General features: G+C 44.9%; 1 protein-coding gene across 3 annotated transcripts in view; it reads left to right on the plus strand.

Annotated features, from left to right (window-relative positions):
* Window positions 1-23,346, plus strand: part of FAM219A (family with sequence similarity 219 member A) — a 93,774-nt gene extending 70,428 nt beyond the window's left edge. For 2 of the 3 annotated variants that reach the window (XM_088157073.1, XM_088157071.1), the window contains exons 3-6: window positions 8,754-8,856; window positions 12,717-12,797; window positions 13,116-13,170; window positions 14,313-23,346. In XM_088157073.1, the coding sequence (XP_088013199.1) occupies window positions 8,754-8,856; window positions 12,717-12,797; window positions 13,116-13,170; window positions 14,313-14,471 (398 nt within the window). In that variant the 3' untranslated portion in view covers window positions 14,472-23,346. The remainder of the gene's footprint in view (window positions 1-8,753; window positions 8,857-12,716; window positions 12,798-13,115; window positions 13,171-14,312) is intronic. The other variant, XM_088157072.1, reaches the window with a different exon arrangement.
* The last annotated feature ends 1,269 nt before the right edge of the window (window positions 23,347-24,615 follow it).

Genomic DNA, 24,615 nt, shown 5'->3' on the forward strand with positions numbered 1-24,615 from the left:
AGGGTAACAAATGCATTAAATACATCAGCACTAAAATACTAAACTCTGACATAAACTCATGATGTTGGACATCTGTGTTAAAAATTGTTACCATCTTTCCCAGCATATCTCTGCTTTCTTCAGCATGAGTCAGGTTTCCCCTGAGCCCCTTTGAGCTCTCCTTGCCACTGGAACTGCCACTCCTTTGACTGAAGCTTCCGCTCAGCAGTACACGTGTCTGATTTCCAGCTGCAGGGCTCTGCAGTAGGGGTGGCATCTGTCATCCCCCAGCCCTGCTTCTTCTCCTGCCGCTCTTAAAGCAGCTACAGCCAGAACTTTGTCTTTCATCTGGTCTTTCAAGCCTCTTTCTCAGGGATTTCAGCAGGGACATGAGTTTTCTCTGGCCAGTCCTGTTTCCCTCTGCCGCTTAGAACCATGATTGTGTTTTGTCACCAGTCTTTTTGAGAGGTGTAACAGGAAGGCAGCTGCCAGACCCTCAGCCCTGCACTTGTAACATGAGGACATTAAGGAACACAAAGCAGTTGATTGCCATCACCTTTGCCATCCTCTGCTGTCTAATGCCAGCAGATACTGCCCTGCCTAAGAAAGGAGATGGAGGATCCCTTGTGGACTGGAAAAGATGTAATAATTTTCGATAGTTTGGGACTTATCCCTGAGCCCAGTCCTGATTTCCCTACCAAAGCAAGCCTGGAGGAGGAAGGTGGCAGCACCCTGGCCTCTCAGCCAAGGCACCCTACAGGGAGCAGGTTGCAGCACCCACTGAGCCCCATCCATCAGAGCATAAACCACAGAACAAAGCCAGAGATGAAGCCATGACCTTTCTCTAACTCTCACTAAAGAAAGAGGAAAGGGGTTCCCACTCCTCTCTGAGGTGAGCCACCCACCCCAATCAAAATACCAAAATGATAGCCAGGCCCTTTGAAGCTATACTTGTGAGGTCTCCCTGCCTGCCTCATTACCATCTGGCAAGACTTCAGAAGAGAGGAGCAGGAGTCTTTGAGCTGCCCTAAGTGTAACAACCAGGTCACAATACTGAGCTGTCCCCAAGGGCCACCATGCCCCAGTGATCTGGCAGCAGCCCCAAGTGCCACCCCAAAAAAAAAAGAGCTTTTGCAGGTATTTCTGGAGCAGTAAAGAGAAGTGCCAGGGCATGCAAAACACAAGGTCTCTTCAACTCTTCTCCGAGACAATAGAGGCCACTATCCTTCTGAAACAGAATTACTACCAACCTAATTAATGAAAGCTTAATCAGCAGATTGGTTAATCATAAACTAATTAAATAACTAATTGAGCTCTGAGGCTGTGTGTCAAATTTCCAGACTCTGGCAGCCCCATGGAGGGAGGGATGAGGTCAGTAATCCTTTTAGGGGAGCAGGTTTGCTGTGTGGGACAGCTCTCCAGCTGAGACAAGTACCCAGGACTGGAGGTCATGAATTGAATAGCAGGAAGAGGCACCCTGAGCTGTACATATCCTGTTCTCCTGCAGAGTTTTATAAACAGGCAATTCATCTAATGAAACAATGCCTGAAAGTCCCCTTCTGGGGAGCAGAGTAATTGGAGGGTGGCATGCCCTCCAAATACTCTGCTCACTATTAACTCTCCTTTTTTACCTTTTCCAGGGAAGAAAACAGTGGTGTTAAGCAGTCTAGTTGCCTGTCTCCATCTGCTTTCATCTTACTAGACAAAAAATACAAAATTTTGTTTGAAATGCATAGGTTCGTAGAAACTAAATGCAGCAGTTGATAAAGCAGAATGGATCAAATATACAATATTTTGCTGCTAAATAAAGCCAGAAACATGGCTTGTACTGTCAGCTGCAGTTCAGTCCTGATAAAAGAAAAGGCCAAGAGTCCTTTCCAAGCATAATTCTGGAGTCAGCAGGCTGTGACTCCATTCTAAGCTCGTATGCTGCCTGTGGCATTATCACTTAGGACTTTATTTGATTTGCCTACTGATGGAACTCAACAAGTGAAAGCTTTCCCAATGACAACATATTAAAAGTATTTTAATTATTATTTATTATTTTATTATTATTTTTAATCTGTAGTTTATGTCGGTGATATAACACATGCTCTCTCCCATAGATCAATCTTTAGCATATAAGCGTGGACATTTGGGTCTATGTAGTTCAAGCGTCCTGATGTCAGACTCTATTGAAGTGGTTTTTTGTACAAATACACACTGTATGATGACATCCTGTGTAATGAAATGCCGTGAATATTCAGCTGAGCAAGTCTGTACTACTACTTTCCTAAATACACATCACATTTAGTACATGCACCAGTAACCTTAATGCTTCTTCACAAAATATCAGAACTCATAGTAGATGTGATCTAGGCACTAATATTACCTCTGTGTATCTGTAGCCTATAGCATAAGTGATGTTTTAAATGAATTGAGCTATTTAACTGAAGAGAGCTAAATTGCTCTTAAAAGAGCAATTTCTTGTTTTTCTCCTTTTTTTTTGGTCTGTCACATTATTTAGCAAGGTCAAGCAAATGGCTTTGACTTAAACCTGTGTTCGGTTGAATAAAAATAATGAGGGGGCATTTGTAGAAGTCCTCCCCAGGTGAAGTAAATTAATTCTCTTCATCCCTCTAAAATATGTTAAAAGAGAGCGTAGCTCAGTTTTATGGATTAGATCTTTTAGAGATCAGTTTGTAAACAGAAACTTTTCAGCTATGCTTGTCAGGGTGCAAATGCTTCCCCAGATATCTCACTTTGTTCTTCTGGCTGGCAGGAAAAATATTCTTTGAAAAGTAAATGAAAACACCAAATAAGTCCCGTTCTGAAGGTAAATGTGGAAAATGGGAAAAAAAATTACATTTAAATATCGCCAGTCCTGTTTATATATTCCAGTTTTGACAGTGACAAATGAAATTCTTATGTGCAATATTTTGCAGCCATTAGGAATAAAAATCTCGATCCTTTAAGTGAAAAAGCACATGCTGAATGAGAACAAAATAAATGCCCTTGTGAGGTAGGAGCTGTGACAATAGATACCTTTGAAATCAGTACAGAAATGTGTTGAAAGATGAAGAGAAATTAATTGCTGCCTGCTGCTACACACTCACAACCTGTCTGCATAAAATGGCTGCAGAGACAGCACGAGTAGAGGACTGGGAGCAGGAATCCCGATTCTATGCTCCCCTGCTGCCACAGATCCTCTACATGGCTTTAAGGTAAACCAGTTATATAGTTCCTACCAGCAGTAAAACACAATGTAGTATTTTACAAAGATGATTCACCATTTTATTAAGCCATGAAGAGGTAAAATGCTCTATATGCGCAAAATAGTGGTGTTGTTTTTTGTTTTTTTACTGAAGTATACATGAGGTTTTCATTGCAGAAATAACCTGCTTTCTTCTGGGGCTAAGCCAAATTGTGGATAGCAGCAGAGAAGCCATTCATTCCCATAATTACATGAGGGTCAGAAAAATGAGTTGTGGGTCTGGGATAGTGTGGCTGGGGAATGAGGACATGTGCTTGGAACATAAAACCACTTTTGAGATGTATGGTTTAAATAGGTGATAGCTTTGATTGGGGCTGGAGCACTCCTTTAAGCATTCTCATCTGTGCTAAGGAATAGTGTGATGTTTTGGTGTCTGTTTTCTGAAGGAAAGTGAAAAATAACGTCCTCCAGGCTCTCAGAAACCTCTCAGTAACTTGCACAGGCAGAATTCTAGCTGAGCATTACCTTAGAATGATCCCTGCACTGCTCCCATGCAAGAAGTTAAGGGCTGCATCCTTGAACAGTGGACACAAGCATTGACTTTGTAATCCCTAGGTCATTTACCAGTTCTCGATCAGTCCTTCTTGGGTGCTGAAGGGAGCTTAAAACCACTCCCAGCCCATTGGTGTTTGTGCCAGCTCTCAGCCATGCCAAAGGCACAGAGCAAGCAGATCAACAGAACGTATGGAAATGCTGCTATTTGATCTTTAAAACCTGGTCCAAGAGGGGCCTTGGAAGACAGATTCATACACTTGTTCTTTCTAGGCAGTTCATACAGCTGGAGTTAGAAACTAGAAAACAGTTCACTATTTTCCCCAAGTTTTTTGAGTCAGAAAAATAACATCCTTCAGCTAAGAATACCACATCTCACCCAGGTTGGTAGTTGGGTGACATAGATGTCTGACCTTTGCTGTCTGAACAGTCTTTTCTGAAACCAGTGAAACAATCCATATTCAGATGGCCTGTCCTGAATAACCAGTGCTGATGCCTGGCCTGTATCAACTTGAAACCATATTCCCTATATGGGGAGCCACATTCACAGCAGGGGACTGGCTACAGATAGGTCCTTTTTGTTTCTGCTACACCTGTTTAGTAAAAATCACTTTTCTTTTGCCTTTTTGTTCAATGCAGGTAGGCACAGCCATCAGTTGTTCTAATGCCACCCACATGGTCACACACCAGGGAGGACTGGGATCAGCATGGTCTTATCACACAACTCTCTTACACCTTCCTTTCCGTGCAGCCTTCAGGCAAAGCCCAAACTTATGTTTGTACCCTGAAATCCTCTCCAAGCAGTGACACAGTCCTCACTGACAAATATTCTCTGTCAGAGATGAAAGGTGGAGAAGATTTCAGTGTTACCTAGATTCATGCTAATATCCCCCAGTTAAGCGATGCAAGTGAATTGAAATCAAGACTTGGGCTTGAAGAAGCTGTAGACAGTATTTCATTCTTTCTCCTTTCATTTGCTCATGAATCTGTTCATCATTCAACAGAATTTGAGCAGACGTATTAATTTCACTTAGTGTGTAATTTAAATTCTCAGCTTACTTGAGAAATTAGAATTCATCAGGGAATCACAGTCCTCAGCCTCAGAAACAATTTAGCTGACTGTGGGGAACAGAGAGAGAAATACATCCCAAAATCTCATCTCATCAACCTTGAAAATGAAAAAATACAACCCTATCACACTGGATTAATTTCTCTTTGTCTTGCCACTGCAGCAAATCCCATAGGTCCACACTGCACTGTCCCCATAGCAGGAAGCTCCATCTTCTGCTCGGGGAGGTTCATAAGCAGTTGAGTTACTGAGGTCCAGCCAGCAGCTCTCAGCAAAGACGCAGGAACAATCAGCATCTACTTGTTCCACACCGCAGTGCAAAGGAGGCAGATCAGCCTCATCTGCCATAAAACAGTGTTTGTGCCAGTCAGGCTGCCTCAGCTGAGGGGGCTGCAGGTAGTCAAGCACAGTGACAGTGTGACAATGGCACTCTCCACCCACCACTGTCTGATCATAGCCAGACTCACCCACTATCTTAGGACAAATGGAAAATGCAGATTTGGGGTGTCTGATTCTCCAAATAGCTCTTCAGTGTAGTACGTGATGTTCACCAGCTTCCTGCCTTGTCTGCTTTGCCTCATGCCACAAAAGGAGCAGATCTGCAGGAGACTCAAGCATATGACTACTTTTGGAATTTCTGGTTTGGGGAAGATAGTAGGCAAAAGCAAGGCCACCCCTATGTAGCAACATGTACCAAACTGTTCAGCATTTAATTTATAAAAAACTTGGGAAATGTTATTAAAACTTATTATGATTTTGTTTAAATGCTGAAACCAGAGAAATAATTTCAAGGATTCATTCAAGTCTGATTTTTAGTTTAGACACATTCATGTTAAGTCCATTCTGCTTCCCACGCTCCATTACTATTTTCTCTCATCATAAAGCAGCTAGACAGATCCTGCCAGCTGAACAGGTAACCATTTTAGATTGCAGTAAATCATCTCAAGCTGTGCTTGAAATCATTAATTAGGGCTGTAGGTGTTCCCATGATAAGGGGAGAATTCAGCCCCTCTTGACTCTCTAAAGAGTCATCCTGGATCAGGCAGGTGAGTGAATACTGGGAACAGGGGCAGTTTGCTGAGTGTTTGGCATGCTGAGGCACCTTCTTACTCATTTTACAGGTAACTATAATAGGAGACCATTGGCAGGAAGGGCACAAGACTGGGACACTTTTGGTGCTGATTGTGCCTGCAGCATGCATTTCCTTTACTGCTTTATATTTAGGTGTTATCCCTTCCTTACTGAATGCTCCATGGTCTGCTTGGCTGTTGTCTTGTCACCAGCAGAGCTGACTTTGAAGCAGCACTTGGGGCAGATGCTGAATGGCTCAGATGGAGTCAGTGAGCAGTGCAGAGTAGCTAGTGTGGGGCTAGCAAGAAAGCAGTGGTTTATTTTTTGAGGAGATGCATCTTCCTTTAAATTACTTTTATGTCATAAGGGATGGAGTGTCTCAAAGATGAAGTGACAAGGTGAACAATAAAGGAGGGGCAATATGTGATGTAGTTGGCAGATCCAGACCAAAGGCTGTTCCCCATGCTGCTCAGAGCGGTATAGTTGTGTCAAAAGGATCCTGGAGCCCTTCCTCACATACACACACACATTCATGTGCTGCTCCATGTGTTCTTCTGACACCACATCCAGGATTAGCTGAAGCGGAACTGGTGCAGCCAAATTCCACTGTGAATCTGACAGCACAACTGTCTGTATTCTCCAAGTTCTCCACTGAAACAAAAAACTACTGCTTTGCTTCACTCAAGCATGGAGACAGGTAGATTGGTGTGGGGTGACCCTGGCTGGACAGCAGGAGCCAATCAAAGCTTCTCTATCACTCAGCTGGACCGAGGAGTGAAAACACAGCAACAGCATGGTCTTTGCACAGGGTCACAGCCTCTTTCAGGCACACACCTGCTCTGTTGTGGGGTCCTCCATGGACTGCAGATGGATCTCTGCTTGGATATGGGCCTCCATGGGATGCAGGGGAATCTGTTCTGGTACCTGGAGCAGCTCCTCATCCTGCTTCTGTGCTGACCCGGGTGTCTGCAGCATTTTCTAACACCCTCACTCCTCTGGCTGGCTTCAGTCGGGCAGGATTTTTCCCCCTTCTTAACTGTGTTATCCCAAAACCTCTACCACCGTCGTTAATGCCATGACCAGCTGCAGATCTGTCTTGGACCCAGCTGCCATGAGCTCTGGGAGACACATGGAAACATCTAGAAGCTTCTCACAGAACCCTCCACTACTGAAAACTTGTACATTAAAAACCAAATACATCACCCAACACAGTAATCCTGCTAGTGATCAGACAATATCTTCAGACTCCTAATTGAACATGTTCTGTAACGTCAAAGGCACACACAAACTGTTTCATACCCTCCCAGCCTTCTCTGCTCTATCCTGCTTCTTGAAGGAAGCTTCTCTCTGGAAAATTAGTGAAAAGCCAGAAGGAGCCTGGGTGTGCTTAAGGCTCTCCTGTCTGCTTCAGCCCTGCTGGTGTTGCTGATGATTGCCCACAAGCCATCACACCTGCACTCACAGTGTTATTGAGCCACCTGTAACCATTTCATCAGCATCCTAAAGCACTGACAGCTTGTCTCAGTGCTGTGTATTTGTGGTCAGCACTGGAGCATCTGTTGGAGATGAGTGGAAATTGGGTTGTATTTAGTGTTGTAAGTATTTGCCTCCAGTCTCGCTTTATCTCTCTCTGAACAGCAAAATTCACGGGGCCTGCAGCATACCAGCCTTTTATTCTGGAGACAGAGCTTACAATGCATTTGCAAGTTCCATACTGGGAAATTGCTCTGATTTAAGGTTTTGATTTTGATCTTGAATCAGTTTCTTAGTTGCTCAAGCCAGAGTGAGTTATTAATCCAATCCTTTTCCTGCCAAGTTCCATGAGCATTTATTCACCTCTGCTGTCAGCAGGAGCAGGCTGGGTATGGTTTGTATGTACTCCTGTCTCCATGTTCCTCACCATCATAATCTCTAGGCATCTCTGCTGCTTATTTCTCCCTCAAGAAAGGGAGCCTTGGACTGTGTCCCCTGCTCTCACTAGTGAGGAAAGGGAAAGTGTTAGCCCACCTTGAACCCACACACCATAGAAGCATGCTGCTTTTCCACAACAAGTGGGAAAAACTGCTTTTCTCTCTAAGGGGAAATAAAATCTGCAGGAGGAAAAAAAAAAAAAGGAGAAAACAACCCAACAATCGAATTCACACATTATAGAAGAGGCAGAAGCAAAACAAAATCACTATTCAGGTTCCTCAGCAAGCAGTCTGGTACACCTGTTATTCAGGCATGCCACAAAAGTAGTTTCCAGTATTTTCTCACACTCTGGAGAATTTTTTTTTAAATTGGTCTCATTCATGCCTTATTGGCACCGTGCTCAGCTTTTCCATACAAGCCTTTCCTACCATTGCACTATGAGATTGGGGCAGTTAGCTCAACTTTTGTGACTAGCTGGTAACTCAACAAAACTGATCTTCCACAAGAAACAAGGGGGGGGCAAGGACTTTGAATCAGAAAATTTAATATCAATTTATATACATCCCTGGGTTCCCATTCCTGCTGGAGGCAGAGCCATATTAGTACAGCAGAGTATTGGAGTCCATGCAGCAACCAGCTGCAGACAGGGACAAGGTCTCTGCCCGTTGTCTGCCTCAGCTGGGTTTCATCAAGAAGCTCCAAGACCTTATGGTCTTGGAGACCAAGATTTTAGTGTTTTGCTGTCAAGAGACTGCTGTGAGTGAAGGTAGATTAGTTTCAGCCCCTGGTGACCTTGGAGAAAGTAGGACACAGCTCATCTGGCCTTTGCAGCATCCCTCCATAAAAGGTGGCAAGCTCATGTCCTTTGCTGTTAATTCTGCTGTGCCTTCTGCCACTATAACATCTGGGTTTCCTCTTATAGTGTCCAGCTAGGCTATTGCTCTAATTTTTTTTTTCCCATTCCTATCTCCTATGCAGAGAAGCAGAGGGAGCTGGCTCGGAAGGGCTCCCTGAAGAATGGCAACATGGGAAGCCCAGTTAATCAGCAGCCCAAGAAGAACAACGTGATGGCACGAACAAGGTAAAGGTCTGGAAAAGTACTGGCACCTGTCTCTGAGCTGCAATCCCTCATGGTCTAGGGGTGGTTAGGGACAGTGTTCATTGCACTTGCCTACTGCCAGCCACACTGCAAGAGCAGTGATAGCCCTTCCTGGAGCTGGGCCCTGTACTTTGTTGCATCCCAGCCCCTGGGATGGTGCAGGACCAGTGGTAGTACAGCATATAGAAGGTAGAGGCAGCCTAGACAGGTTAAAATCAGGGGGTTGATAGAACAGTCCTGCAGGTTCTGAGTAGTCTCAGGTAACACCTAATCCTGCCAATAGGAGAGGAGCTGTGCTGCTTCATGAAATACAAACTGGTTTAGAACTTAATTCTGCCTTGGTTGCTTTTGTCACTGTAAGTTCCACTGCTCCTTTTTGATGGTGACTCATTCTGCGACTGACAGATTTAATGAAGGCTTGTAAATAATCCATCTCTGTGTGCCTTTCTGTACACCTCCTCCACTCTTGGAACAGCATGGTCACACCTTGCTGAAGATGCTTTGGAAGAGCTCCGTAAGAGAGTATTAGGCAGTGTTACAACCTGCTGTAAACAAAGACATTCTAAGCTGAACATTTTCTTTTAGATTATTTTTATTTTTTCCGTGCAGACTTCAGTACACCAATGTATTATTTACCTAAGTTCAGAAGGGAGGAAACCCCATGAGCCCACAGGACTGTATGCTTTGCATGCTGCTAGAAAGGTGTCAGGTTTTAGTGGAGGGCCTCACTTAAAATGACAGAGGAATCTGCTGAATGAATGGGTGAATGGGAATCTGCAGGTGAATGGGAAAGTTGCCTGGATTACCATATATTAAATAGAATAGAAGCTGCAGGTCAGAGCCTCTCTATATGCAGTGCATCTGAGAGATGAGATTTCTTGTTCACACTAATTCCCCAGACCCAAAATATTAGTCATAAATCCTGACAGAACCTTGTCAACTTTTAGTTGTAAGCCCCTGAAATACAGATGGAATATTCTGCATTGCTTCATCTCTGTGTTCAGGTGTTGAGGCCATATAAAAGAGCCTTCATGGCCGCAAGAAATTCAGGAACTGTGCTCAGCTCAGTTTTCCATGCCCACTGTTATCTTTCAAGTGCATTCAGGAAGAACTTGTTTTCTTTTGGCAGTAGGCTGTAAGCTAGCATACTGAGAGGAATGGTAGCAGATTTGCTGCTTGAGAGGTTTAGAAACACTGAAATTAGTGGAAGAAGATAATAAGGGAGAGAAGATGGGATATAAATAGAGGTGTCTACCTGTAATGAGTGAATTTTCCATGGAGAGATTGTTGTATCCAAGCTGCTGATGGAAAGAGCAGAGCAGTGACACCTATTGACAAAAGATTTCAAACAGCCAGCTAAGTTTTATTTCATTTAAAGACATCTGAGCACCTCTAAATGGTCCAGTCTGGCTTGCTGCAGACAGAGCAACACCAGCAGGGCAGAAATGCCACAAACTTGTTCAGGCAGCTTTTCACAGGATATAGTTGCAGTATAATTGGATATATTCCAGAACTATTCACTGTAAAACTTCCAGTTTATGGTTTAAGGCTGAACTGTTGGCTTCCTCAGATGTCTGCAGGAGAATAAACTAAAGCCATTTTCCCCTTTTTGACAGTTCTGCTCTTCTCATCAAATATGTTTTTCTTTTGTGCTTTGCCTCTCCTAGTCTCCACTCCATCTCCTCCTTCTTCCCCAAGGCCTCTTTTGTTCTGTATTGTTCCTGTGGATTTCTGACATCCAGCCTCTAGTTCAAGGTTGCCTTCACCATTCAGTCCTCTTCTGGGACAATGGTTCAGCCAGCCTTATAGGTGAGAGTAATTGGATCCATAACACTCTCAGTCTCCCTAAAAGCAAATTAAATGTCAATGGGGTAAGGGGAATGCTACACTCTTCCTATGAGCACAGACAGAGCCCACAACACCATCCGCACCACTTGAACACACTTGGATGCTACAGTCCACTCAGGTAACCTAAACTTGGACCTTGTGGACCAACTTGTGTTTCTTCAAGTGGGCAAAAACACAAATACAAAGAAGCTTAAAACCAGGACAGCTGCAGACAAAACCAGCTACCACTGCTACCCGACTTCATTCCAAGGACAGTGGGAAGTGAAAATAAGGACAGTCAGGATGTGAGGGAAAGACTTAAATCAGGGGCAGACACACCATAACAATTTTTGTCTGTTGCAGTTAAATTGAATTTTTTTTTATTATTAAGAAAAAAGACATTTCTCAAGAAGAAGATGTGGGGGTTTTTTTATCAAGTAAATATCACCACAGTGTTCTCCTCCTAGATCCCCGAGAGTGCTTTGTTCACTGATGATTTAATAACAACTGTCAATGAGTAAATATGGAGCACAGACTGGAAAACTGGAGAGTGAAAATGAGAGTCCGTACTTCTAATATCTGTATGGGCAGACTTGTGCTGCCAAATTGCAGCTTCAGTTCCAGACATCTTTGCTTCTTGACGTCCTGCCTACATACCTCAGGAGCAGAAAGCTTGTCCTGCTTCTGTGAGAAGGGCTACTGAATTTTGCAAGTGGATCCAATTTTCTCCAGTTTCCTGGTGCAGCAGTTTGGAAATTCTGCGTCAGCTTTTAAATTAATTTATTTAATTTATGTTTCAATGAACACAGTAAGAAAATATAACTAATTGTGAACTTATTTGTTCACAACCTGCTTTGTTATAGGATTTTATATATCTTACTCTTCCTGAGCCTGCCCGCTGACAGTGTTTGCCAGGACTTTTATTTCTAAAATCGTTAATGGCTTGCTGCAATTTTCTGCACAGAAGCAGAAAAACATTTCAGGTAGTTAGAGAGTAATTGGAGCATGGATGAGATGGATTATCATCTTTAGATTTATATTTCTTAAACTCTTAGTGAAGCATCATTGTGCATCATGATGTGTTGTTAAAGACCACTTGGAAGAAAACCTGAGTTAACTCTTTAAAAGAGAAGATTTTTGTCACTCTTACGGTTCTTACCTTCTGAACAGAGAATCTTACTCCATTTTCTGGGTTTAGTTAATCTTATTTTAAGTGTGAACTAATTTACAGTTGGTTGTTTTTGCAGATTTTTGGATGAAACAACTCTGTTGTGAACAAGATACTATTGTATTAACATATTTTCCTTATCCTAGAAGTTCTCAAGCCTGCATTCCATTTCACAAACACTCTCAGGCAGTTAAAGGTGGAGTCATCCTCAGCCTTTTAACATTTCTGATTAACTGAAAGTCATCATAAAAAAGTGGAATTTTAAAAGTGATGGTTTGACTGGTTTCTTATGCTGGGCACACCAGCTCAGATTTCTGATACTACTAAATTTAGGACTTAGGAGACCTCAGAAGTGTACTATTGCCAGGGGCCTGGATAGGGATTCAGAAATAATACATAATATCTCTGACGTCCAATGGCAGAACATTGGGATAACGGGGCCTCTGGCTTCCCCTAGCCTCCTTCTCCTGTGTACTTACTGCTGGTGTCAGGTACCCTTGCCAGGAAAAAAACAGGCAGCACAAAAATGAACAGTCTGATGCAACAAGCAGTGCTAGACAAACAGGTTCACCAGAATGAAGTGCAGAGTGTTCCAATTTTTTTTTTTCTTCCAGGAGGGGGTGTGCTCCCAAGGCATGCCCAGTGTTAATCACTGTGAAGCTGCTGTAGGCTACCCAGAGACACAGATTGCTCCCTCTAAATTGCACTCATTTAAACATCTTCACCAATAAGTGGGGGCTTGCAAAGAAGTGAAATGGGGAAAGCCAACTATCATATAGCTTTACCCTAGGCAAGTGTGGTGCTGAGCTTTATTGTGTGGTTAATGGACAACATTTAATTATTTCAGGCTCGTCGTTCCCAATAAGGGCTACTCGTCGCTAGACCAGAGTCCAGATGAAAAGCCCCTGGTAGCCCTGGATACAGACAGGTAAGCTAAAGGTTAAAAAGGTGATACATATGATGGCTTAAGTGAGTTTTCATGCCAGAAGGCACTCACTATCTTCCCTCCTCTGACCTATGCTATGGTGAGTCTCTGTGTAAGAACAAATGAGAAGAGCTGTGAGAAAAGAGCTCTGTGATAGAAAGATATGAGGGTCACAGAAGAAAGCTGCTCTACAGGCTCCCTTGATGGAACTTCTCTGTGCCTCAAAAACAGTTTCATGGCACAAGAAAGATAGGACTAAGTGGGGAATACAGGTCTCATATAATCAATTCCTTACTTGCTCTATCTTGTACTTCCTTGCAGTGATGATGACTTTGATATGTCCAGATATTCCTCCTCGGGATACTCATCAGCTGAGGTGAGTTATACTCTCTCCTGCCATCCTTGCCATGAATGCAAATAACAGAGCAGTCAGAAATGGCTTAGAGGTGGCCTTGCACAGGCAGTAATGGCTAAACAAATTCAGTAGTGGTATAGGCTCTGTGAGTCTGGAAGAGGCCATGGCAGAAACTGAGTCATGTTGCTTTCTTCCCTCATGATCCAGTTGGCTCCATATCCTCACTTCCATGGCACAGAGATCTGCCCATCAGCAGTTTTCACAGCTACCTTTGGTTTCACTCAAACTTTCCATCATTGCACTTAGTCCTGCAGTGACCCAGGAGGTGCAAAAGCATCATCTTGTCTGCCATGGCAGCTCAGCAACTGTATGCATGCCAAGGACACAAATAAAGGATCTGAGGGTGTGCTGTGATTTCCAGTTATTGGAATGGTCAGGGTCACCCGGTGTGTGTTTACTTAGAGCAAGCAGAAATTCCAGGGAGGACTTGCAGATATGAACTCTTGCCCTTTCAAAGAGAAAAGGCAGGAAGCTCAGGCTTGTTAGTCCCTTTGCATTGTTTCTGACTATATTCCTGAACTCTCTCGTTAATTTGGTCCTCTGGCTACTGCTGCTGCTTCTGCAGGATTTTGCATCCAGGGTCTGAGCAGCCATTCTGCCCACAAACTGCTCAGAATTCTTCCCCCTTGTATCTCTTCCTTGGATAAAATACCTCTGAAACCCTGGGAAACAGCCAAGAGCAGTGACCATATCAGATGATCTGAGCTGTTTCTGTGCCCTGACGAAGTGTTGTTTATATAGATCCAGTTTGACAGCACTTCAATCTGAGATCACAGAGCCAAGCTTTACCATCTTTTAACTGCTATAGTGTGCCCCAGACTGAGAGGGGGGACTGCCCATCTGCCAGGAAATATTATATTACTTTAACTGAGGACTTGTCCTCAGGGAAAAATTATTCCAGAACAAAATAGTATATCTCACTCTAGATATTCCTATTCTGAAGAGGCTAGTACTCTCCCCTCAACCGAGGTCAAAAACTAGGACTGTGGGACAGCTGTTAATGATGGGGAAATACATTCCAGAATAGGGGACCTCCTTCATCTTCTTACTTCACCAGAAGTAAGAAGTCCCGAGTGTTTGACTGCTTGTCTCTTTGTTTGTAGCAGATCAACCAAGACTTGAACATCCAGCTGCTAAAGGATGGGTACCGGTTAGATGAGATCCCAGATGACGAGGACCTCGACCTAATCCCCCCTAAATCGGTCAACCCTACTTGCATGTGTTGCCAAGCCACCTCCTCCACCGCCTGTCACATCCAGTAGTGAGGCCGGCAGGCTGTGATCAGTGCTTTCCACTATAACTGTAAAACTTAACAGCCATTGCTTCCTCCTATGGTAGGACGTGCACCTCTTTGTGTTCATGGAGCCAGGAGAAACCAAAAAATTCATTTTATGATTGGTTGATAACTTATTTTAAACTATGGTAAAACAAAAGAGAAGTTGCTCAAAGTGCCAGGCAGTGCCTGGCAGAACTGACTGGTCTGAAGAGCGAATACAGAGGGGTCCAGAGATACCTCCTTGGTTTGTTTAGGCACTGGGGATATTTTGTAAAGTGTCTTTTTCCAGAATGGGAGAGGTCAGGTGGGACTTCAGGTAATCCTGCCCACTAAAACCAATCCATCTGCAAGATTAGGGCAAGTTGGAGGTATCAAAGTGTTTTACCAATGAGAGGAAGTCAGTTCTTAATTCATTCACTAAACCTGTTTCATTTGCATAACCAAAATTATATTATAACTGGGGCACAGGAATGGGGACGGACCAGGGCATCCTTTCTTATGGCAAGGCTAGCCAGGACTAGCACCACACAATTCATTCACTTGCAAAAGGGACAAGTAGGTGACATTTCACTGTGAGTCAGTACTAGCTAGAGCTGTTGTGTCACATAGCCAATGCAATCTGCCCTTAGCACCACATTAAATTACCACCAAACACATCAGATTCAATCTGCAATCTACTCATGCACTTCAAGGATTTGCTCATTGCCCAGGAATACCAACCATACTTGTGACTTCAGTTCAGTCACGTATTCTGACTTCAGCCTGTATTTAATCCCTGTCGAACCTATCTCTTTCCAAAAATCTTAAACTTTGTTCAGCTGAGAAGAAATGAATCCTGCATGAGTCAGGACTAGAGATGTACAGCCTGAACGACAGTGCTGGAAAAGCTGGTTGAAGAAAGCACATTTTGACAGTGCTTAACTCTTGACATTTTCTTGACATTGTGTCTCTGGGTGCCTGTGGGTGACACTTGTTAGTGCCGAAGTCACCGGTGTGGTGGGGGTCAGACTTGAGAGGAATTTTCAGCAACAGCAGAGTTAGGAACAGCTTCAGCTGAAAGATGCCCATGAGAGGAAACTACTGTTCACTCCCTATCTGCTCACTTCTGAGCCATACATGGTCCCAGATCAGGAGCAGTTGTGTTTTATTTGGTGCTGGAAAAGTTAGGAAACCTGTTACATTAGGTTGCTGGCCTGAGCTCCCAGTTCACCAGCAGATTGTTTTGAATGCAGAATCACTTCTGGAATTAGGAAACATGTCCTCTCACTGGCTTCAGCATATGTAAGGGATGGGCTGGCATTTTTCTTGGTGTTGAAATCTTTTGCCACAGGCACAATTCTTGTGTTTTCCTGGCCTTTCAGGAGGAAGAGCCACCTGCCTTGGGTCGTCACCTGCTCTGTAGCCTAGAAAAGGAAAAAAATGAGGGCATTTCTGAGCTTCCCATCATAATTCCTGAGTCACAAAGCAGAGCCTGAGCTTCACCACAACAGACAGATCCCCCATCTGAAATCTATATGAAGTGAGCTGAGTCTTTAAGAAGTCCTACTCATAATTAGCAGGAGGTTTTTTTAACATTCTGGGGATTTACTCTCTGCAGTACAAAGCTTTATACCAGCCACAGTGTGAGTGAAAGAGCACACAAGATTCACGGACGTATTTACTTGATGGTATTGACAGGTTTTAAAGCTATGCTTGTCCCCTCTGCCTAAAATAACATGCTGCCACCCTGGTTCCAGGCCATAGAAAGAGAACTTGAATGGTACTGTTTGCTGAGCATCCCTGCCTCTTCATGCAGAAGTGATGGTTAATTGGCCAGCTCCTGTAGGGACAGTGTTCCTGGGGTGAATTCATCTCCTTTTCTCACCACCTGGTAGTGCTGAGGGGGAATATTTCCAAAATGCAACTCAGGTTGAGATTATGAAGTTGACTGGGGAAGTAAACAATAGAGAGAAAGATAAAAGGGAAAAATATTCCTTAAGGAATCTTTTTTAATGGAGAATGTAGTCAAAACCTAATAGAAATACCATGGTCAAACCAAATCCTATCGGACATGACCAAGGCTCTTTAAATCTTCACTCTTCTGGAGAAGGACTTTGCAGTTCTGCAGTGGTATCATGGAATGTCTTCATCACATTTATCTTCCTGGGTCAGTCTCTGTGCATTCCAGCCAGACTGCAAACACTCAGCCTTTCCCTCAGCCTTTGCTCAGGAGCTCAGAGCATTTCGGAGTGCCTGCTAGAGCAACAAGCCATCTCTTCACCTGGGCCAGCCCCTGAGGGCTGCACATCCCACAGGTCTCCATCATGCCATCATAGAATCATGCTGTCATCTAGGTTCAAAAACACCCTGAAGATCACTGAGTGCAGCTATAACCAAGCACTGTCCTGTTCAGTCTAGGATAGAATGAGGGTTACTGTCACTGTTATCTCTCAGGGTTAACATCTCTCCTCGAGGGACAGACTTCTCCACTTAGTGGACTTGGCAGTGCTGGATTAGCAGTTGGATTCTATGATCTTAAAGGTCTTTTCCAACCTGAGTGATTCTATGACACCCATTGTCCCATGGCACCATGACAAAGTCCTTTTATTGCCCCTGTTGCTGGTTTTTGCCTGCCATGTGCCCTGAGACATTCCCCAGCCCTGCAACTGCCTTCAGCCCTTTGCATTTTGTGATGTGCATCTGCTTCTAGCACAATCCTTTGGGGAGGGAGGGAGATGAATTCAGATGTTCCACTCAGTGCTTCCTCCAAATACAAACTGAAGCACAACTCAAGTATTTCTGCCTGTGCACAGAAGGAGTTGGTTGCAGAAATAGTTGGTTTGGCATGACAGTACAGGACCATAAAATGGCAATTTTTTGGCTTCTCCTCTCTATGCTTTGTGTTCATATATTTTATTAGGGGAATAATGTAGAAAGGGTGGGGAAAAGTAGTTACCTGTGTAGGATTGTTATCAGAAAGGCTGAGTGGCTTAAGGCAATGCACATGTGGCTGTCATAGAAAATTGAACACTAACTCTTCGGAACTGTAGCCCCTTCAGCAGATTATGACCATGCAGCATGTTTGTTGGCTCATTATGGAATATGAGGACTGCCCATTTGTATGTATCAACCACAGATTAGGCTGGTTCCCTCTATCTGGTCTCTTGTTCAGACCTTTGCTTAAGCCAGCAGGTTTTCCATATGCCCTCAGAGTCACAGAATGGGTAAGGCTGGAAGGGGCCACAGTGGGATCATCTGATCCAGCCTCTCTGCTCAAGCAACCCTTGTTGGAGGTTATGCTGTGGTGATTTCCTGGGAAGGTGTGGAGATAGATGGCTATCCTGGCACTGCTCTCGTTTAGACCAGTCTCTACCACCATGAGCAGAAGACAGGAGCACAGACTCTGACTCTCTGTCACAGCATCTCTGCAAAATCTACAGAGCTTCTGGGTGCCCTCCTAAATGCAGATGGCATGCAAGAAAGAAAATTATTCCTTCCTCCAGTCCTTGCACCAAACAAGATGGCCCTCTTAGGCCACATTTTCAATCCAAAGTTGTTCAGAAAACCAAGGGGAGGAACACCATGGAGTATGAAATGCTGTATGTCGCTGTCTACCTAAATTGCCATGCAAACAGGATGTAGGGATATTGATGCTGGTGCCTCCTCAATGAAATTTGCATTTGATGCCTCCTAAAGCCAAACTGGGTTTTTGTTAGGATTTTATGTAATGTCAGTCATCAAATTATGTGAGTTTCAGCAAATCCTTTTCTTTTATCAGATGTTAGTCTGATAAAATACCACCTAGTATCCTTTAATGTGAGCTGGATTTGAACTCTAGGGTCTCAGCACTCTGTTCAATCTCTCTTGTCTGCAAATTCCACATTTCCATCCTTTGGGAGGACGAACATTCTCCTAGTCTTGAGGAAGGTCTGTAAGATAGCGTGGTCATGTCTACTTTTCTGGTGTTTGTAAATATGCTTCAGCTGAAAGGAGACTGATGCCCATCCTGAAGGCTTATTTGATACCTTACCAGACACATCTTGACGTCAACCCTTGGAAGAGCCACTGGTTGGTACCTGACATTGCTGTATGTCTGTCCCTAACATATGCTTGGCCATTGGATCTGCTGTGCTCTTCTGGCTGTCCTGCCTGCAGATGCCTTGCAACTGCAAAAGCAGGTGACCCATTCCTGCTACATGCACTTTGAAAGAGACTTCAGGACAGCTTCCCCACAGACAAGAGGGATTCAGCTCCTTCTAGTATGTTTCACCAGCTCCTGTCCCAAAAGGAGGCACCCACTGCATTCATTGGTTCTCTGGCTGACACGCGGGTCTGCAGTCCTGAGCAGAACCCTTTCCTTTTCATGCACTGTCTGATCCTGGGCTGGCCTGCAGGCTGTGCAGGAGAATGCAGAAGGCTTGAAAACTGCAGCCTGTGTGTGACTCAACAGAAACGTGAAGATGCTTTTGAAGAAAGGAAGGACCCAGCTGGACAACAGATGGAAAACAGGAAAAGGAAAACAAGCAGTAACTGGAAAGATTGCCAAGTGCTGTCTTGGCCTAGGGCAGATCCCAGTTGTCCGAGTTGATCTCTCTCAGTGCAGTGCTGATGCCAGCAGGGAGCAAAGCTTGCTTTCAGATACACACACCAGAAACATCCTGTCCCTGAGTTGGCACTGCAGCTAAATACAGCCCTGCTGGACTGTTAGAGCACAGAAATGAGATCTGGGGTCCTTGCTCCTGTTGATATTTGCTCTAACCTCAGGCAAGTCACATCCATTCTTGATGTGCATTCCCTTCTGGAGCATATGGAAGAAACCTGCCTTCCCAAAGTGCTACCACCATCCTGCATGGATACTGCCAAGTGTGAGAGGCACCATTGATAGGACAGTTCTGCAAGCAGGATGTAAATACCATGCTATAGAAATTTAATTGCTGTTTTCAAAGTACAACTGTGCTTTCCTTCTGTTTACCATCTTCTGATGTTCTTCACACATGCCAGAATGCAGCGGGGTGGAGGCTAGTACAGAGGTTAAACAACTTCGGAGAAAGATGTTTGTCAAGGATATGTTTTCCAGTTACTTGGCAGCTGACTCTTGCACAACTGGTGTCTGAGTTCGCCTGCTCCCAGAGGGAACGTGTACAAAGATTTAGTGGCCCAACAGCACCATCCACTGATAGCAGAATTAAGGAATTTAGGAGTGCAGCTTGGGATGGTGAGTAGTAATGAAAGGGAACAGAGGACTGAAAGGCTCATTTTTGGTATATTCCCATGGCAGTTTCATGCTCTTGCTTTTAGAAATCATATGATCATCTTAGCTTTTAGATGGGTGGTTCTGCCTGGGTTCCTCACTTCAAACCCACCTGGGATATTGCGACTCTTACCTAGAAAGCCATAGGCTTTGGTACCTAGCTGCAGCTTGGCTCAGCAAGCTTGGGCTGCATATTCAAAAGCAACATCTGCAATGCCACAGGGCTAGCTAGGAAGACATGGAAAGGTCTTCGTTTTAAGCTGCTTTTCACCTCTAGGCATACTTGTCTCTTCCTTGCAAGGCTCAGCTGTGAGACGGATTGCTTCAAACCACATCTCATCAGACAAATCCACCTTTGTTACAGAACCACACAAGACCTGAAGCAGAAGGGCCAGGAATTTAGCAGAAAGGGAGAATTTGTGGCCTGGATTATCTACAGGAGGTTTCTTATAGCAGTTGTGGTCCATATTTTAACCTCCTTTATTACACAGCTGAGCTGCTGCATTGCTTCCCAAAAATTACAGCTACATCCCTTCCTTTGCCCCACTTGATGTTGCTGGCAGTCCCAGGATGACTGCAGCTGGACGCTGCCTGTCTGAGTGCATCTTTGACAGCTTGCTGGGGAGGCAGAGGCTGGGACTGACTGAGATCACACAGAGCACACCCCCATGGCCCACACAGGCATGCAGCAAACCATGTCACAGAGCAGCACAGACACCAGCAGGCGGGTTCCAGATTACCCTGGTGCCTGTGCAGATCAGCTTTTCCCATTGCTCTAAAGACCCATTTGCCACTGGTGACTTTGAGCCTTTTGCTTTTTCTAAAAAAGCTGCTCCAGCAAAAGATGGATTTGCTCCTGGAAGGTGCCCTGACTGATGGTGCTTGGCCTGTGGAGGTATTTCCCTAATAAATGGCGATACAGGTGGTGGAATTGGATCAAGGGTTGGAAGGTACAAAATAAACCTCATTAAATGTGACTGTCTCAGACTGTCACAGGAAAACAGTGCAGTAGGCACCAGGAAAAGAAAAGGCTACTGAAAGGCCTGCTAAATCCCATAGCTGCTGAGATATTTACCCTTCAGGTGAGCCCCCAGGAAGCACTGGTCTTTACCCAGGCTGCCTTTTTGCTTTTGCAACCCAAATAAGCTGCAACTCCATTTGGTATACCCACCTTCCTCAAGCCTCCATGATTTGGGAGACAGACTTTGTGGAGAGATATAATATAGGCACATGGAAAGAGCTGAAAAACTTGGGCAAGCACTCTTCATTACATACCTTCATAACCACCCACAGTTCACAGATGTGTTTGTTTAGTTTCATTGCATGGAGAAGCTGTGGTAGCAGCTGTGTTCAATTTTGTGGCTGCCTCTGTCCTAAGACAAGCCCCAAGTAAAAGTCAGGCCACCTGTAGTTCATTGAACATGATAGGGTGAGAATCAGACAGGAGGCTGGGATTTCTCTTCACCCACATGAAGGCTGTGGGGCTGAGGATTCACCAAGTTTGTACAAAACCTGGTGAGATCCAGCCCACCAAGCCGGATACTTTGACCCTCCTGGCCTCGGTGCTGTGGGTCCAGGTCTGCAGACCAGGTCCCAGACCTGCCAGCCCTCGTGCTCCTGGTATGGGCTGGAGTCCTGCAGCAAAGGCCTTAGTGGGAAGCCTGTTGGCTCTGCTCTGTGAGGGTGCTGTGTGACACTGGGAGCGCTCTAGTTCTGCCAGGAGAAAGACTCCGGTGGAGGATGAAGTCTTTGCAGGAGACATTTCAGAAAGTTGGGTTTTTCCCGTCCCCTTTTTGCACTTTTTAAACCCTTTTTACTCCTTCCACAGAGGTTATTGAACCTTCAGTTTAATAAGGGAGATGAGCTGCCATTAAATAGGTTTCTGAAAGGTCTGAAGGCAGGTGCTGGCCGGCGTGCAGAGCTGGTCTGTGCCTGACATGATTTCCAGACCTCATTGTCCAACCTGTAGCAGAGTCACCCCATGAGCTGGGCGAGGACTGGGGTGGGAAGGTCAGCACTGGCCATCATGCCAAACAGCCATGGCTTCCCAAACTGAAGAAGAATCAGACCAGGAAATGGGGGAAGGAGCAACCACAGTAGAAGGATAGCTAGTTATCACAAGTCATCTTTGGTATCCATGTCCAGTGGTTAGTCCTAGAATTGCAAGCCTTGTTATATTGCACACACGTCCTCCTTCCACTCCCCTTCTATCAAAGCAGCCGTCGCCTTTCTTCCCCCTGCCCCATGCACTAGTGATGAGCATCCGAGGCAGTTGCACCAAAGTGATTCTCAGCCCAGTTCTGCATCCCCCTTTCCCACCTAAACTCAAGGCAACCTGGACAGTTATTGGCCTTCACGAGTCTAGTAATTCTAGTTGGATTTCTTTCCTTGTGTTTCATGGCTTCCTTCCCACACACTCTAGCAGGGCAGTACAGGAGGCTCTGACCATGTCCCAGGAAGTTTCTTTGCCCCCAGCAGCACCTTGCAGACATGCACCTTACTGGGAATGTACTGGGTCGATGCTGGTGAGATCTGGCACTGCCGATCTTGAATGGGTGGCAGCTAATGGGGATCCACCCAAGGAAGTTGGCAGAAAGTGGCTACTGTCCCTTTTCTTTTCTTTTTTGAGGGAGAGAGGGATTTTTTTGGCATTACAATTATTGTCCATCTTCCAGTGGCCAAGTTCTGGGCTGCATTAATAATTGGGGTTCATTGGCTGTCCAGGGAGGTGTGGAGCTCTGCACCAACCTTAATAGCAAATGTCATGGCTGTAGCCAGAGCCTGCATACAGGATGGGTTTCTTCCATGCTGGCAAAGTACTTTCAGCAGGCTCCAGGTGGACACTTCTGGCAGACAGAGAAACAGCACTCCTCCAAATCCGGATCAAATCTGCACTTCCATTTTGTGTCTTCAGCATGGAATAAAATCAACCTAAGAAAATGCCTTCCAGGTCTTCATCCCCTGTGTGGTGGGAGGCATTTCAGGGTCACCAAAAGCAAGATCCTTTTTGGATTTATTTAATGGAAATACATTTCAGGACGGGAGACCTCCCGACCTTTGTGTTAATCTCAAGAGCAGGAGATGAATTTCTGGCTGTCCTTGCAAATAGTGAAATAAAGCTGAAACAGCTAAACGCAAATAGAGTTAAATGTAGGGTTTGACCTGAATAACCTTTTAATTAGGAAGATAAATTTGTTGTAGCTTGACCTTAGTCCTTGTTAGGAACCTGCTAATCATTTGACATGCAGAGTGTATTAATGCTGCACTTAACTTGGCCATTGTTTTTTTATCTGGTTTGGGGAGTTTTTTCACTCCTGAAGCATCAATCTGCATCTTGTATGGGTTTTCTTTTTTTGCCATTCAGATCATGTAGCACACTGTTGTATTTTTGTTCCCGTCTGTGTAGAGTATTGCCTTAAACAGATCAGTTGTGTTATGGTTTGTTTTGGGTTTTCTCTTTTCTACCATCAGTTTTATGCATTAATTTATTTTAAAATGTGGGAGTTTTTTTCAAAAACATGAAAAACATGTATAATATTTTTTTTAACATTTCCATTGCAGTATTTATCATTGTTACTGGTTGTGTGTAGTGTAACGGAATTAATGATATTAAAAAGCATACATATGAAAACCAGCCTGACAGCCTTTTTTTTCTTTGGCGCAAACGAGGACAAGGGGTGTGGACTGCACCAGCTTCTCTGAGACCCCAGCAGTCACAGGTACTGAAACCAGGGGTGCAGCCTTCATGCCATGGCCTGATTGGTCCCAGGAACGGTGACTGCTATGACTTGTGTGAATGGCCGAGGTAAATATTCCAGGACTGGCCACCAATGTTTGGGAAACACGAGTCCCCAGGGCAACAGGAGGGCACACAAGGCTGGATCCAGCCCCTGCGTCTGGTCTGCGAGAAGCAGAAAGAACTGCTGCATCTGTTCAACACCACTGGGTGAAATAACCTTTTCTCCAGCCTTGCGTCTGATCTGTCCCTCAAAGCTGTTGTCACAGGAGCAAAGCCCTGATGTTAAAGTCCAATTCCAGCCACTGGAAAACCTGTGGACCACCAGATATAGAGGACAGCCATGGAGGCCAGTGGATCACACTGGCAATAAATCTGGTGTAGGATTAGTACCCCCACAACTGAAAGGCTTGGATTCCACCTCTGCACAGTGGTGCTGCACAGACCTGTGGCCTGGGTTGCTCCAAGGCCAGGGAGCTGGGGCAGTGTCCATCTTCCCCTCCCAGCCTCTCACTGACTCCCTGGAGGGGATGGGGCTGATGGAGAGCCTAAACCTGGCTCAACAGAGACCAGTATGGTGTGAAAATCAAGGACAGCTTGTTTCCTTCTCCTCTAAGGGCACATAATTCACTTTTGCTGAGACCCACTCAGGTGTTCCAGGTTGTCCAGCAGCAAACCAGGCAGGGCTCTGCAGCCCTTCAGGGGCACAGGTTGGTATCCTCCCTGCCAAGATGGGTGTGGGTCTGTACGCATGGATCTGCCAAAATGAAGCAGCAGAGGGGCTGGAACAGAGAGCACAGCAGGGCTCTGAGTGGGCACTGTGTTATAGGCCAGACCAGAGCAGGGCTTGGCTTGTCCCCATCCCTGCAGGGGCATCTCTGCTCAACTCCCCAGCTCTGGAAAAAGCAAACCCAGTTCATGCCACTCCCACTGTGGCATGACCCAACTGCCTCTGCACGAGATGGATTAGGATTGCTCACTCTGATTGCAGAGTCCATTACTCGGGATGAACAGCAAACAAGACACAAAGGATCACCCAAATCCAGCTTTTAATTTAAAAAGGGAGACAGAACAGGCAATAATTTCCCTGGCTACCTCATCAGGCTGGAGCAGCTGTGCTGGTGCTGTGTCTTAGGCATTGGCTACACTGGTGTGGGGGTCTCT

Source organism: Sturnus vulgaris, chromosome Z, assembly GCF_052056855.1.
Source record: "Sturnus vulgaris isolate bStuVul1 chromosome Z, bStuVul1.hap1, whole genome shotgun sequence".
NCBI lineage: Eukaryota > Metazoa > Chordata > Aves > Passeriformes > Sturnidae > Sturnus > Sturnus vulgaris.